The sequence below is a fragment of the Equus asinus genome, chromosome 21 (genome assembly GCF_041296235.1).
Source record: "Equus asinus isolate D_3611 breed Donkey chromosome 21, EquAss-T2T_v2, whole genome shotgun sequence".
Classification (NCBI taxonomy): domain Eukaryota; kingdom Metazoa; phylum Chordata; class Mammalia; order Perissodactyla; family Equidae; genus Equus; species Equus asinus.
In genome coordinates, this window is record NC_091810.1 from 45,239,127 (window position 1) to 45,255,878 (window position 16,752).

Consider the following 16,752-nt stretch of genomic DNA (forward strand, 5'->3'; position numbering starts at 1 on the left):
AATTTGGCTTTGCCAATTAATTGTGAGAAAAACTAAAGTAGGAAGTGGTCTTTTATAGCAAAGTGATTCTTGAGATAATTATTAAAACTGAAAGCTAAGATACATTAAAAGGATCATACACCATGATCAAGTGGGATTTATACGAGGGATGCAGGGATGGTTCAACATCCACAAATCAATCAACATGATACACCACATTAACAAAATGAGGAATAAAAACCACATAATCATCTCAATAGATGCAGAGAAAGCATTTGACAGGATCCAACATCCATTTATGATAAAAACTCTCAATAAAATGGGTATAAAAAGAAAGTACCTCAACATAATAAAGCCAATATATGACAAACCCCCAGCCAACATCATATTTGATGATGAAAAACTAAAAGCCATCCCTCTGAGAACAGGAGCAAGACAAGGGTGCCCACTCTCACCACTCCTCTTCAACATAGTACTGGAAGTTTTGGCCAGAGCGATTAGGCAAGAAAAAGAAAGAAAAGGTAACCAAACTGGAAAAGAAGAAGTGAAACTCTCACTGTTTGTGGATGACATGATTCTATATATAGAAAACCCTAAAGAATGCATCAGAAAACTATTAGAAATAATCAGCAACTACAGCAAAGTTGCAGGGTACAAAATCAACTAACAAAAATCAGTTGCATTTCTATACACCAATAACAAACTAGCAGAAAGAGAAGTCAAGAATACAATCCCATTTACAATCGCAACAAAAAGAATAAAATATCTAGGAATAAATTTAAGCAAGAAAGTGAAAGACCTATACAATGACAATTATAAGACATTATTGAAAGAAATCGATGATGACATAAAGAAATGGAAAGATATTCTATGCTCATGGACTGGAAGAATAAACATAGTTAAAATGTCCATTTACCTAAAGCAATCTACAGATTCAGTGCAATGCCAATCAGAATCCCAATGACTTCTTCACGGAAGTAGAACAAAGAAGCCTAAAATTCCTATGGGACAACCAAAGATCCCAAATAGCTAAAGCAATCCTGAGAAAAAAGAACAAAGCCAGAGGCATCACAATTCCTGACTTCAAAATATACTACAAAGCTACAGTAATCAACACAGCATTGTACTGGCACAAAAACAGACACACAGATCAACGGAACAGAATTGAAAACCCAGAAATAAAATCACACATCTATGGACAGTTACTCTTCAGCAAAGGAACCAAGAACATACAATGGAGAAAAGAAAGGCTCTTCAATAAATAGTGTTGGGAAAACTAGACAGTCACATGCAAAAGAATGAAAGTAGACCATTATCTTTCACCATACACAAAAATTAACTCAAAATGGATTAAAGACTTGAAAGTAAGACGTGAAACCATAAAACTCCTAGAAGAAAATACAAGGAGTACACTCTTTGATATCAGTCTTTGCAGCATCTTTTTGAATACCATGTCTACTCAGGCAAAGGAAATAAAAGAAAAAATAAACAAATGGGAATTCATAAGACTACAGAGCTTCTGCAAGGCAAAGGAAACCAGGAGCAAAACAAAAAGACAACCCACCAATTGGGATAAATTTTTGCAAATCATATATCTGACATGGAGTTAATCTCCAAAATATATAAAGAACTCATGCAACCCCACAACAAAAATATAAACAACCCGATCAAAAAATAGGCAGAGGATACGAACAGACATTTTTCCAAAGAAGATATACAGATGGCCAACAGGCACATGAAAAGATGTTCAACATCACTAATCACCAGGGAAATGCAAATCAAAACTACAATGAGATATCACCTTACACCCGTTAGAATGGCTACAATCACCAAGACGAAAAATAAATGTTGGAGAGGACATGGAGAAAAGGGAACCTTCATGCACTGCTGGTGGGAATGCAAACTGCAGCAGCCACTAAGGAAAACAGCATGGCGATTTCTCAAAAAATTAGAAATAGAAATACCATATGGCCCAGGTATCCCACTACTGAGTATTTACCCAAAGAACTTGAAATCAAAAATTCAGAGATTTATGCATCCCTATGTTCAGTGCAGCATTATTCACAATAGCCAAGACGTGGAAGCAACCCAAGCACCCTTCAACTAATGAATGGATAAAGAAGATGTAGTATACATATACAACGGAATACTACTCATCCATAAAAAGACAAAATTATCCCATTTGCAACAACATAGATGGACCTGGAGGGTGTGATTTTAAGCTAAATAAGCCAGACAGAGAAAGACAAATACTGCATGATTTCACTCATCTGTGAAAGATAAACAAACACATGGATAAAGAGAACAGGTTAGTGGTTACCAAAGGGGAAGGGGGTTAGGGACTAGGTGAAAGGAGTAAAGGGGCACCTATGGTGATGGACAAAAATTACACTATTGCTGGTGAGCACGAAGCAGTCTATACAGAAACTGATAAATAATAATGAGCATCTGAAATTACACAATGTTATAAACTATTATGACTTCAATGAAATAATTGGGGAGAAAAACCCCTAAAGGTAAGCAAACTATACATTAGAAATAAAGAACTCCTCAGATTGCAGTTCTTTGCCATAATCCTGTGCCAATATGGCATTAACATAGGATACTACAACATTCACGTGTCCTAAAACAAGAACATAAGATGCTTTGTTTAGTTGGCAACAAGCAATAAAGTTGGAGACCATCTTAGAAATCCAAAACGATACACTTGTGTACTGCAGTTCTATTTGTCCTGCTGATAACATGAAATTTCAGACAGCTCTTACCAGTCAAGACAAGCATTATAATCACAGTAATATTCCAATAAAGAGAAAGAGAACTTCTGACTTCATCTAGACTCATTTACCCCATTCAGATTTTCAATTCTACATTTTGGCAAGCATTGCTTAAATTTTTTCATGGCTGCTTAATTGAACCACAATGTACCTTTGAATGATTTTTGGCAATTAGTGAATGCATACACAGTCATAAGCCATCCTCCATGGCTGTATAATTAGTGATGCCTCCGAAGAAGGCATAAAATTTTAAGATGAAAATTGGCACCTGAACCCTATATGGAAAGGGCAATTGTGTCCCTTGTAACTGCTTTTCCTTGTTAACTAGACTAAGGAAAAGAAAATGTTTACATAACAGCTGAGTCAACTTTGATATCTGAGGGTTGCGTTCATCAACACCAATTCCCTGAAGCTGCCTTTGTGCCTTCTGGCAACACAGAGCAGAAACCAGAAGTACTTACCCTCACTGCTTCCGACTTTTTGTGAAACATCTCTTCCATGTTCTTTGCCAGCTTTTTCACCAGTTGGAGACCATCGATTTCTTCTATGGCAACATCTTTCTCATATTCTTTGTATTTCTGTAAGGAGGGAGGGCAAAGTTAAAGGCAAATGATACCACCAGACACCACACCCATGATGTCAGAGCACATCTACCTACAAGGAATCAGTAGAAATAAAGTTATAATGTGATTGTCTCTGCTGGATTTGGGGAGAGTGGAGTGTATTTCACAATTATTAAACCAACCAGGGAGAAATGTAAAAACTGGCTCGGGTTCTCTTGGAAACTTCATAGCACCCAGGAAAGGAATAATCCCTAAAGCAATCAAACTCTTTATCATCCATCTTCTTCAGTTTTTTAAATCAACCCTCTACGCTTCCAACTTGACCACACTCAGCCATTCTTCTGGAGGACTGCCCCAGATTCATTAACTATCCTGCAGGCAACACCACTGGAAACTGACTATTCCAGATGCGTCACAAAGTAAAAATGAAGAAACTCAACTTTAGTGGGTTTTTTTTTTTTCCGTGAACATCACTAAGTTAATTTTTTCATGGCCAAAGACCAGGGACTTAGGAAAAAACAGTTTCAGAGCCATGACTCTAACGTAGAACTACAGCAGGCATCAGCAATCTATGATCCTTGGGCCAAATCTAATCCATCATCTATTTTTATAAATAAAGTTTTACTGGGACAAAACCACACCCATTTGTTTACATATTTGATCAAGTTAAATAGTCATAACAGAGACTAGATGACCCATAAAGACTAAAATATTTACTCTCCGGTCCTTTACAGAAAAAGCTTGCCAACTCCTGAACTGGAGAAGGAAATGAAGAAAGTAAGATGACAGAACATCTTATAAACATTTTTATAATGTTAGTGTCCTTGCTGTGGATTTTAGTATTTCAATTCGATTCAATTATTGAGGACTTCCAATGTGCCCCAGGAGAGCACAGAAATGAGCATATACAGCAAGCACAAAAACCATAAAAACAACACTTTTTGTAAGATTTCATAATTTGTTAGTTTGTTCATAAAGGACTGATTTGACTCACAGTTGACTCAAATTCTCAAAGACAATTTTTCATTTGAAATCTATCACATCCCCTGGTAATTTATCTGTTTAAACCAGCAGTTCTCAAAGGAGTCCAAGAACCCTTGTGGGGTCCCTGAGACCATTTCAGGGGTCCATGAAGTCCTCGTTTCTTCCAACAGCATTTCTAGGTGAAGCCAGGCTTTGTTCATAGATTTCAGCAAACACAACAGCCTGAACACAGAAGCAGAGATAAGAATCCACATTCTTATCTGGAAGAATCCATTGTCTTCTCTCAAACATTAAAGAGATTTGCAAAAACAAAACCAAAAAAATACTACTCCCCTAATTTTTTTCGTTTGGGGAAATATAGTTATTTTTCATAAAACATGTTATTTATGTTAAAATGTTATGAGTTTTTATGTTTTGAACTCATTTATTTTTAAATTCCTTCATTTTAATTTCTAATATGGCAAATATCAATAGCTACAACTGACATAAGCAGAAGCCCACAGGAGTCCTCAATATTTTCTAAGAGTGTAAAGCAGTCCTGAGACCAAAATTTTGGCTTAACTAAAGATCTAATTTTGTTCCCACTGGAAAGAAATATTGCTTATTAATAAACATCTTCCAAATGGAGTTTGAAATACTTTTAATGTCAATAGGAATCCCTTACATTTACATAGCTATCAAAAAAGGCTGGGGAACTAAAAATATTAGGGGCTTTATATTTACCCTTATTTGTGGGGAAAACCTGAATCAGTTATTAACCCCTGACCCCAAGCTCCCACTTAGGAAAAACAAGGGGCTCCCCAGCTTCTCTTGGCTCTAGAGACCTTGAGAGTCATTTTTGAAGTGGAAAATATAATGACTTTTTAATGTCAGGATTAACTTTTTAGGTATAAATTTATATTTTCTCCCCAATTCCCCTTGTTTACCTTCAAAAATGTAAACTGAGAGGAGGCTCAGTCTTTCCTTGCCCCAAGGAAAGGAGTGTGTGTGTGTGTGCACACACATGCATGCACATGTGTCACACAAAATGCTTCCTGTCCTAGCTAAGATTTCCAAGTCCTTTGAGGCAATAAAACTGGGTGTTCTGAAAGGAAAAAGCTAGAGTTTAAGGACAGGGGGTGTTCCATGGAAATGAACATACAAGAGAATTCATCGAATCTCTAAGACTAAAATGAAATCCTGGACCCTGAGGGCATCTCACCACAGAGAGATCCCAGTGCCCATCACTGGACTCTGGCATAGTAGGAGGTCACAAGGGCAGGAAGGGATCTTCAGACTTGGCACTGGGGCCTCTGACCCGAATATCAGACCCAAGGCCTGGTATTTCTCAGAATTAAGGGGATCCTGAAGAAATATACAAAATGCTCCTCTGGACTGCCTGAGTCTAGACCAAGACAGACTACTTATGAGATGTGCTGAGCTGCTCCACGTGGTTCTATAATGGACCATGAGTTGCAAGTGACATGCTTCTCCCTGCTCCCTGAAAACATCCAAAAGCTCCTACGTTTGCCTTGAGAGTCTCTCTCTTATATCTCACCTGGAAAACCAGTATTCCTTCATCTAGCCTTCCCCTCCTCAAGAAGCCTGTCCTGGTTCCCCAAGACAAGAAAGCTGCATCCTCCCTCTGAGCCCCCATTTGCTCATCACTCCTGCCATCAGAGCTTGAGTGGCCCAGGAGGCAAGAACAGATCCTCATGGTCATCCACCAGCCCACAGCAGACACTCACAGCACTTCTCTGGATGAAGCTTGTTGTAGAACAATTGCAATGTTACAATACAAGGAAGATGCAAGTAATAATGCAGCTGCATTTTGTCCTATGGTCCTGTAAGGGTGACCTCCCCACCCCTTGGGAGGTTAACTGGATTGGCCTGGGATATAGGACTCCAGCCAGCCCAACCCTGGCTCAAGCTAACAGCCTCCTCTGGTGTATGAATAAAACTTCAATGACAATCACTGGAAACTTTCCCTAAGCTCAAACGCAAGCCAACATCTTTGGAGCCAAAAATCCTGGGAGTTCTCTGCTGCCTGCCAGATGTGCTCCAAAAGCCAACAGCCAAGGCCAGCTTCTACCCAAGCCTGATTCACTACCCAAAATACAAAGTTCAAGAAGTGAGTAAAACCAAACAAAACTAATGTTGGCCTAATATTTACAAAGTCAGTGAAATAAATCTCTGTCTTAAGTAATTCTGTAACAAAAAATGATCTAGAGATTAGATTAAAAAAAATAAAGTGAATTTCACGATTAGCTGAATTTTTTGGTTTTTATATTAAGCCCCATTATTCTGGCCATACCTGTCACATGCACATGTTTCTCTCCCAAGAGACCTCCAGAGGAGAATTAATTGACTTAACTCTGACTATCCACCAAGTTTTCAATGAGACCTTCCCACATCCTCTCTTCTGACTCTGTGCATGAAAAGGAGCCACTTACCTTACGGAGGGTTGTCAGTCTCCCAGGGCTAATTGTGCCTGGTGACCTAGCTAACTAATCTCAACACAAAGCTCTTTGCCAAGGATTCTAGATCTGGGACAAACTCACCAGTTCACTGGTTCCATTCCTCTGCCAGCCTAAGTCCTCTTCCTTCAGGACATGTGATAATGGGTCCTCTTTGCCAATGAGCCAAGTCTATACTACCTTCTTACCTTGGGGAAATTACTCCATAAGCAAAAAACACTCTGCTTTTCAAGATGTGTTAATGTCTTCTGGAATCAGGTCAGAATAATGTAACGCCTTACTCTTACCAGGAAATGTTACACTTTGCTGGAATCAAAGGATTTTGAAGAACAGAGAGAGTAACTCAATGATAGGCATTAATCAGTTGCAAGCCCTTAATGGCTTAGAATGGTGATATGTATCAAAACCATTAACAATGTCCCTAATGTACAAAACCAAGCAATCTGATCTCCAGCAACTGGACAAAGCAAGCTACAACACCACAACAGAATTCCACACAGCCATCCCAAACTGTGTAAAAGAACGTAGGAAAAGTGCCCACAGTCTGTTACAATATGTTACAGATAGTAAGCAGTGACTTTTTGTTTTAAACTACTAATCTGCATATACATGCATATGCGCAAACACACACAAAACACACTGCTGGGGGACATATGCCAAGTGTTCACAGCTGTCTGTGCAATTACAAACGAGTTTTTTTCTTTCATTTTTTGCTTACCTGTATTTTACCTGAAATGTATTTTCTAACTTTTCTAATGAACATACTATTTTGGAAACTAGAAAATATAAAAGTTGTAGTTAGATGTAGAATAGCATATGGGCACCTAATAAACAGATTCCTTTAGGGGAATGTGGTCCCAATTAGAATCTGTGCAATTAAGCGGCATGTCTTCATTAGCAGAGCCTCAGGAAGTCAGTAGGATGAGTCCTCTGTGCATCACAGGCCCAGCACGGCGCCAGAAGCTTTTCACATATTAATTTGTCTAATCTTCACAGCTACCCTGAGAGGTAGGTATTATCCCCATGTTGCAGATGGGGAACTGAGGCACAGAGAGCTCCAGTCAGTTGCTGAAAGTCAAATGGTTAGAGAGTGAGTTTTAAACCTAGTGAGTCTAACTTCTAAACGCTTGGTCTTTTGAACTTGAGGGGTAAGGAGTGAAGGACTGACAATCTAAATATTTGCAAACCTGCTTTAGAGGGCCCATTTCACTGCCATAACAACCCTGTTTCATTGATTTTGTAGCCAACAGTGGCTTGGACTTGCCAAGAGAGTCAAATACCAAAAACCAGAGACATCCTCAGTTAACGAGGGCTGCAGCTGCTTGCAAGGCTGCTCCAGGTGAGAAAAAGCCACAGGGCCAGGGCACACAGGATGTCAGAGGAGTCAACTCCACCCTTCCATAGGGCCTCTGAGGGCGTGAGCTTGGAGCCTGGCCCCAAAGGAGCAGACTCGGCTCTTCACAATAAAAATGCCTGGAGGGAGAGGAGCAAGCCACTCTGGAAGCAGCCCTGGAGCCTTAACTACAAGTTACTCCAGGGCTGTGTTTGAGCTATAAATCGTCTTCTGTTCTCCAAGGTACCAAGAAAGACCTGGAGGCAGAACACCCCAAACCTCTCCTCCTCTGGGGTTTGCCTCCTCACATGGCTCTGCAGGCAATGGGCTTTATTTTCCGTAGCTTCAAGGACTTCACTAGCAATCACTTTGTTTCATGTAAAAGCAGTCATCCTTCAACTGGAAAAAGGAGTTAGAAAGCATTGGCAGTCCCTGTAAACACACAAAAGGAAGGCAGAGGGAAAGACAAATGTGGAAGAGATGCTGTGCCACCTGATTAAAGATTCAGGCCAAAAGGGATTTGAATTCTGTCTCCAGCATTTATTTACTTGTTCCACAAACATCTGTTTTGTGTCTCTAGTATGCCAGGGAGGGTACTAGGCACCAAGCACAAAATGATGAGTAAAGTAAAGTTGAAGAAAGTTCACAGTCTAATGGTCAGGAGTGTTCTGATGAGTAAACAGGCAAAGAGGATGCAACATCATGGTAAGTTGTACCACCCGATGTGGGTGGTCAAGGCAGGACTCTCATCTCACTGGACCCTTAAAGGTGGGAGATGCAATAGGAGTGAGCATGCCAGGCAGACAGAGCAGCAGAGGCTGCCTGGGGCTCAAGGAACTACCCCCGATTCACTTCGATGGAGCACGGATGGCAAAGGTAGGGGACTCTGGTGAAGGACAAAGCCAAAGAAGTAAGCAGAGCCAGGCCATCAAGGGTAGTGTGCTACGATTAAGAGTTTGGACCTTATCCTGATTTGGGTAGGAGGGTGGAAGTGTGGAGACAGACAACAACCAGAGCCATTGAAGTGTTTAAGGGAAGGAGAACTCAGTGATCAGATGTGTGCTTCTGGAAAACCTCAGTATGCAGCGTGGATAGGAGAGAGGTAAAGTGGATGGAGACGAGGAGTTGGGAGGCTGGAGTGGGAGACAGCAATGGAAAAAAGCCAGAAGAGACCAAGGAATGAGAGGTGAGCTCCCTGGGAAACATCAACAGATCTGATGGTCAGACACAGCAGTAGTTTGGGCTGGCTGGCCGCATCACTTTAAGGAAATCATTTAACTTCCTGGGGCTCAGTGTCCTTGTTCAGAAGGCTAGGCATAATGATGCCTGTCTTCCAGGGCTGCTCTGGAGGGTTCCTGGGAGGACGGAAGACATCTGCGAAAGTCTCCAGCACATGCCTGCACATAATGGGCCACTCCGAATCTTCATGCTCCCGTTTTACCCCCTTGGCATTTCCGCTACGGGGGATTCTAGTAAGTGTTGTATTCTCATACTAATGCCTTCCTGAACTAAAGCTCTTGGTGTAAGAGACAAATTCCAACAGGGTGATTGATAACGTTGATGCTCTTCACTCTGCCCCCGTCCTCTGGGCCGCCCCTGGCTTGAGGCAGTAGCCAGAAATATCTGAGCAACACAGCCTGTGGCTTTAGCCAAGACCAGGGTGGAGGCAGAAGACAGCCCTTCTCAAGAGCACCTCTCAGCATTCATGACACAGAAGGAAGGCAAGCCTGAAAACCTTTTTCTTTCCTCTGTCACAAGAGAACGTCTGAAGCTTCCATTCCTTCTGTTAGCAGAATCAGCATTTGGCAAGAAGTCTTGTGACAAGCCAAGAACATTTATCATCTGAGAAGGGAGACACAGAAATGCATTATTTCTGCAGCATCTATTTTGCCAGATCATTTCACACAAACACCAGGAAAAGGAAAGCACTACTTCACTGTCAGAACACTTAATGTTGTTCATACATTTGGGTCATTTTTTTCCTCCGTGATAACTGCATAGCTAGAAGTGAGTCACCTGGAACAGCCCCTGGGAGAGGGCTCCAGTCAGGAGACTTCTGCCCAATCACGATTAATTGGGATAAAAGCCAAACATGGAAGACGGGTTCTAAGTACGCTCAGCACCAGCAAAAAATGCCCTCTGCAGAGGGACGGATGCAGGGGGTACCATTAGCCAAAGAGCTGGTGCATCAGACCATGGTCGCCTGGCCAAGTTTCTCATCAAAACCTGAAATTACATCTCGCGAGTCGGCATAATTAAATCACTGCATGAGGACTGACAGAAGGTCCAGGGGAGGAGATGGCAAAGCAAGGACCTGCCTGTCCCCAAGTGAGAATCAGGGATTTGCCTCAAAGCCCATGACTGGAGAGAAACCGGCCTGCTCCTCTATCCCTCCCCTAAGCCTCCAGCATGTCCCTTGAAATCCCCTGACCAGGTCTCTGATAAACCCTGTTACTGGGAAAGCAACCTGGAGACAGGACAAGCCATTCACCCTTAAAGGTGGCTTGTTATGTAAGAGCGGAAGATGCTTCATGTTCCTACTTTAAGGTTCAATTTTTCGTCTTATTATCATTTCTTCAAGCCCTGAAGTACACACAGTACAGGAGACAAATTCATTAAACTGATCATTTAAGCAAGGATCACACCAGTAAAAAAAGGAACATAAATTGAAATCCCTGCTACTTTCATTCATTCAACAAATATTTACAAATCACTTACCATGTGCCAGGTGGGGGGAGAGATTCGGGTACCATTGGCAAATACACATGTTCCCTTAGGGTAGAAGGAGGCTAATTTTTGGTTCACTTTATTCAAAATAGGTCATAAACAAGTTGGAGCACAGCCGCCTGGACCATTTCAATCTAAACGTGAACCCTGCTATCCCACGCAGCCAGTCTGTGTGTGTCTCTTCCTGAGGTCACACCTATCCACAGTGCAGGTTTATCACTTCTGCCAGATGTGGGAGGGTGTTGTGTGTCTTCTACTGAGTGCATTACAGTCTTTAAAGCACAGACATATTTCTCCCTGGGTAGGGAGGGGTGAGTACCAGGAATTGCGGGCAACCCAACAGTACTGTAAACACTGAAAACTTGGCCAGGAACAGAAATGACATCACAGTCACCAGTTAGGAAGATGGTCCCACGAAGGGATGTAAAACAACAAATTATCCCAGGTTCCTAGAAAAGAGGATGACTGTGCAGCATATATAATTCTCTGCCTCGTTGGAGATGAGGTCTATGAAGCACCCTATTAAGATAATGAAATGGTCATGAGCCATGACAAGGTGTGGTAAACAGAGGCAAGACATCTGTGACCAAGGCTTGATGGACAGGAGAACAAAGGAAGGTGGGGAGGGGAAAGAGCGGGAGGAGATAATCTCTTTAGACTGCTTGTAAGTTCACCCTATGTCCCTGCGGAAGGAACAAAGTGATGCAGTTCCCGCTCTGTCTCTTCTCTCTAATTCCTGGTGAACAGGGCTGACCATGATGGGTTGGTGGAAAAGAATCTGCATGGATTTGGCTGGAATGTCATGTGATTTGGAACCTGGTAGTAGCATCCTTTTGGGCTTAGAATCACTAGCTGGGGTTCAAGTCAGAGGAAGACCAACAATGTGCACCCCACTTGCTAGGCAGTTTGGCATGATGCTAAGACCAAGGACTCGCCAGCCAGATGTATTGAGTTCAAGTCCTAGCACCATCATTTATTGGCTGGGTGACAAGTTGCTCAGCCTCCATCAGCCTCTTTTCCTTTGTTAGTCAAGTGGATGATACCAGACCTCGCACTGTTCTTGGGATGATCAAATGAGGTCGTGTGTAAAGTACACAGCAGAATGCTGGACACAGGGTAAAGTACTCAAAAAATGGCAATGGTGATGGCAGAGGTGGTAGTAAATCCTGGTGTTTGTTCTATAACTTCCGAAAAAGGTCATTCTCTTACCTCAACAAGAAGAAACTGTGAAACAACACTCACAACCTAGCAGATGAACTAGCTCTGAACGCTGCTCTGGGCAGGGGCAGTTTTCAAATACATGCACAAGGCACTGGAGGGTCTTCGCCAGGAACTCTTTGGAGACGGCTCCCTTCTGGCAGAAAAGCAGATGCTAGAAGTCTATATTTGTGTAACAGGGGATGACAGTTTTTAGATATGTTACTAAAGAGGTGGCAATAAAAACTAATCATCTACAATTTTTGAATTCTCTTATAGGCAGTGTCATTTTCTTATTATGACACAAATGTACTTAGTATTCCTCTCAACTCAATTATTGCATACAGAAGTGTCACTTCAAAATACAACACTCCAAAGCAATTATGTTTCCAAGTAAATATATTTCCAAATCCTTTAAGCTGATGTTAGGAATGCTTCTTCTTAATCATAACAACAACAAACCTAACTGAATTCACAGAACTTTAGGTCACAGAAGAATATTTTTCTATTTGAAAATGGAAAGTGCCATTTTGCACAAATAATTCTGTTTCACACAGGTATTCAGATCAAGTGTCTCCAAGGTCCAAAGAACACCCACTATTAAAGCAGTGCTCTTCCAGATCTAGTTAAGTTTAAGGAAAATCCTTGAAGAATGCAGTTTTTCTCTGTCAAAGCCATCAGAACAAAAGACAATTTGCATAAGAACAAGAAACCCTGTTTAGGAAGGACAGAAGAGAGAGGGGGACAGGGCACTAAATCACAACCCAAAGAATATGCAGAGCGAGGAGGAGGCAGGGAGCAGCTGGGCTCAGCCTTCTGCAGGGCTGTGGCACACGGAGACTTCGAGGAATGTGCAATATCATTCGTAAGCAGTTCTTGCCCTACAGAGTGAGCAGTGTGGAAATGGATCGCCATTGAAAGCAGTAGTTTCCTCAGCATGTTTCTTAGAACTTCCAGCGAGGGAGGGAAGGAGTGATGTGGTCTAAATTACTTCTCAAGCTGCCTTCTGGTACTCACCTCAAGAGAGCACTGTCACAAGAATTATTGGGATCCCTGGCCCCAGGGCCTGGAGCCCTTGTTCCCATCTAGCTGTATGGAGACCTCCTTAATCAGAGTTCCAGAGGACTGCTCTTCAGAGCAGCTGGCTCTGCATTGGGTGGTCTCTGACAGATTTCTACTATTTCAGTTTGTCAGGTCGAATGAGAAGATGGATATCTCTCCTTTCTCTGTTTTACTGTCTAACCTCCTTTTTTAAAATCTTGATAAGTCTCATAAGCTTTTGCCGTTCAACACAGTCAACTGGACAAATGCCACTGATAAATTTTAGCTCTATGATGATAAACCTGAATGTGAATGCTGCCTTAGATTCCTGTTTTATGGAAGGGAAATTAAGCCAGAGACAAGCTACTAAACCAGCTGTTGACACAACCATTCGTGCCCTAGCACAGTGGTGTAATATACTGCTTTAAAACTGGGAAAGTCATCTGTCTACTGAATAAAATCAAATGGTCTCGATGCTTATAAAAACTCTAATTCCTGGATATTTTCTGGATTACTACATGGGGATCTGAGGCTCTGAAAAGCGAATATTTATGCTGTACAAACATCCTCACAACACTAAAAGCCAAAATAATGATTACAGGTCCATGTGTGTTAGAGATGAAAAATCTCATTGTATGCATTTATGAGTGTTTTTTACGTACACCAACAAATTTAACTACAGCCAAATTGCAAATAATAAAACATTACCTTACAAAGTCTGGACTACTTGATGTAGATTATTTTCTGCAGGCTACTTTTTTCCAACACATTTTTCTGATGTTCCAATTTAAAATAATTCATCCTTTCTGCTCCCCAAGAATCACAGGGAACAACAACAATAATTATTTATTATTAATAGTACCAACTAGCATTTATTGAGCAACCAGCATTTATTTGGGTCAGATAGATATTATTTCCCCCATTTTACAGGCTAGGGAACTGAGGCACAGAGAGATTAGGTAACTTGCCCAAGGTTACGTCACCAGTACGTGGTTGTACTAGTTAGGGGGACACTAGCTACCGTAAAAACAAAATCCCCAAATCTCAGTGACTTAACACAATAGAGGTTTATTTCTTGTTCAGGTAGCCATCCTATGAAGGGGTTCCTTGTCATCAGACAGTTTTCCACATAGTGATTCAGGGACCAGGATCCTGCTATTGTGTGTCTTTCCTCTCCCCGCAGGCCTTGGAGTCTTCTGCATCCAGACAGAAGATGTGGGGAGGGGGAGTAGAGAAGGAACCCCTGCTTCTTGAACTCTTTAACCTGGAAGTGACATGTGTCTGCTCTGCACATTCCACTGGCAGTAACTAGACACATGGCCCAACGCAAGTAAGAGGGCCTGAGAAATGCAACCAGTGACTGGGGAGCCATAGCCAGGCTCTAAGTCAACACTATGGAAATGGAAGCTTAAATCATCAGGGGTGTCTGTTAGCTGTCTGCTGCTGTCACAGAGCCAGAATTTGAACCCAGCCAGCATCGCCCGAGAGTCCACATTCTTAACTGCCACACTTTAGTTTAAAAGCTTGATAAACTGTAGCTAGATGAAACCTCAGATTAAAACTTGGCTGGGAATGATCCACAAGATGGACACTTCAGAGCTGGTGCAATCAAGTCACAATCTACAGAAAGGATAATATGACCCAATCACTTGTGTGTGTGATTATGGTCAGACTCAGATGTTAAAGGCCGAGATATTGCAACACAGAAAGGAATGCATTATAAACAATTCTTAGACCTTTTGTCCGATTTCCTTAATCCCAGCTCAAATAAAACTGCTATTTGAATAACATCAATGACCTTCTCCAGCATACAATATTAGTTGCTCAGGCGCCACAAAAGTTAATTGGCTTAACTAAAGTCTTTTTAATTCTATATCCAAGATGTCCTGGAAATCGAAGGCAATCAATGAATGAGTCTGCAAGATCCGTAACAAGCTTAGAGCTAATACTATTTGCAGCTGCTCAAGTGGTTTCAGTACTTACAGAGCCAAAAGCTGGAATGAGTGTTAGGACCCTGCATCTGAATGATCTTTAACTCCATCAACTCCAAACTGAATACAGAGACACTGACTACTTTATGGCACAGCTGGACCCCAGCTTTTTGTTGGGGAATGTAGAAAACCATGATGAGATCAGGCCTAATAGTTATCAACCCACCCTCCTTCCTGTTGAAAGGAAGAGACAGAGATTGAGTCTCCCTCCTCATGTTGGAAAAGCTTCCTTTGTAAAAAGGTTGGAAAGATTCTGATATAGAATTCCCTACTGCTGAGATTGGAGGCTAAGAAAAATGATCCATGGCATCAGCATCCTTCACGGAAACATCCCCTTCCTCACGTTTGCCCACAGGTGCTCTGGGAATTTGCAGCAGGTGACCACCTCTCACTTTTACCCACCACAAACAGCACCAAAAACTGAAGGCATTGTATCAAAGTCTCTGCTATGCTGAGCTGTAAAACCATAATCAGAGCCTTCTGAGAATTTAGATATCTTCAACTTCCGAATCAAATTATTTTCTGACATTCTTCACCAAGCCCAGCACACAGAACTTCTCCTCCAAATCTTTAATATCACAGTGTTAGAATCCAAAAGAAACCGAAATAATCCATCTCAGAAGCCATTACCTCAAACACCTTCAGAGGCCAGAAAAGTCCTACCAGATGAGGAATCAGCCCAGTCTGGGGCCTGCAGCAGTTTCTGTCCCATCCTAAGATGGTGGCCACTTTTTGGTTTCTGCTGATCTTTGTGGGGTAAGGGCACACTGTGGTTAGATAATCTTCCATTTGTTAAGAGAAGCCAGAAATCTATGTTTTTATGTGAAATCTCCCAGCGAGTCCATTTCTTTGAACACTCTGGGGCCCAGATTCAAAATGTCTCTAAACATCTTTCTCCTCATTTGTCTTCACATGAGGAGACTGAGACAGAATAACATGGGCTCACGTCTCCCACAAGGCAATACTGTGCTAGCCAGCGTGAGGACGGCTTCCAAGCATCCATCACCAACCCTGAACCAGGCACTGATGTGACGTCCACTATAAGAGAGTCTGAGGCACCCAGAGGGCAGCAACCAGCCCAGACCAGTAAGAGACAGATGCCCACCTGGGTCGCAGGGTCCCAGCCAGTGGGGACAGAGCCAGGGTCCCCCTCACCATTCAGGTTTCCTGGCTATGCAGGGGCTCAGAACCTGAGGCTGCCTTCTCCTAGGGACCCCACATGTGATGAAAAGCACTTGATTCCTCACCCATTTGGGGTTTCTAGGCATGGGAATGAGACCCCAAAGTTGAGGAATCTAGGCAAGTTAAGAGAAGCCCATACCCTACTCTTAAAATAGGAGTTTTTTCTATGGTAGTTTGAAGAATCCTAGAGTCCTAGGAAACATTAACTAATGTTTATCTCAACCTCTCTCCCTCTCTCTCTCACACACATGCACATACACACATAAAATCACTGTGCTACCAATATTTTTCTCCTAAAATATATTTAGGAAAATGTAAGGAAATTAATCAATACAGCCACCTTATTCTCATTATTATGCTATGATATGCTTTTAAGATAGGGATTTTGGGGAGTTTGGGGATTCTGGAAGGGTTGGCATCTGGTGAAGCCCATAGACGCCCTTCTCAGAATGATATTTTTAAATGCAAGAAATAAAACACATAGGAAAGAAACCAATTATATTGAAATTCAGTTTTCAAGATATT

At 41.8% G+C, this 16,752-nt stretch overlaps 1 protein-coding gene across 1 annotated transcript in view; it reads right to left on the reverse strand.

Annotated features, from left to right (window-relative positions):
* CACNA2D3 (calcium voltage-gated channel auxiliary subunit alpha2delta 3) overlaps positions 1-16,752 on the reverse strand; it is an 824,272-nt gene that overhangs the window by 647,665 nt on the left and 159,855 nt on the right. Inside the window, exon 3 of the mRNA XM_044754812.2 lies at positions 3,215-3,331. Coding sequence (XP_044610747.1) covers positions 3,215-3,331 — 117 coding nt within the window. The remainder of the gene's footprint in view (positions 1-3,214; positions 3,332-16,752) is intronic.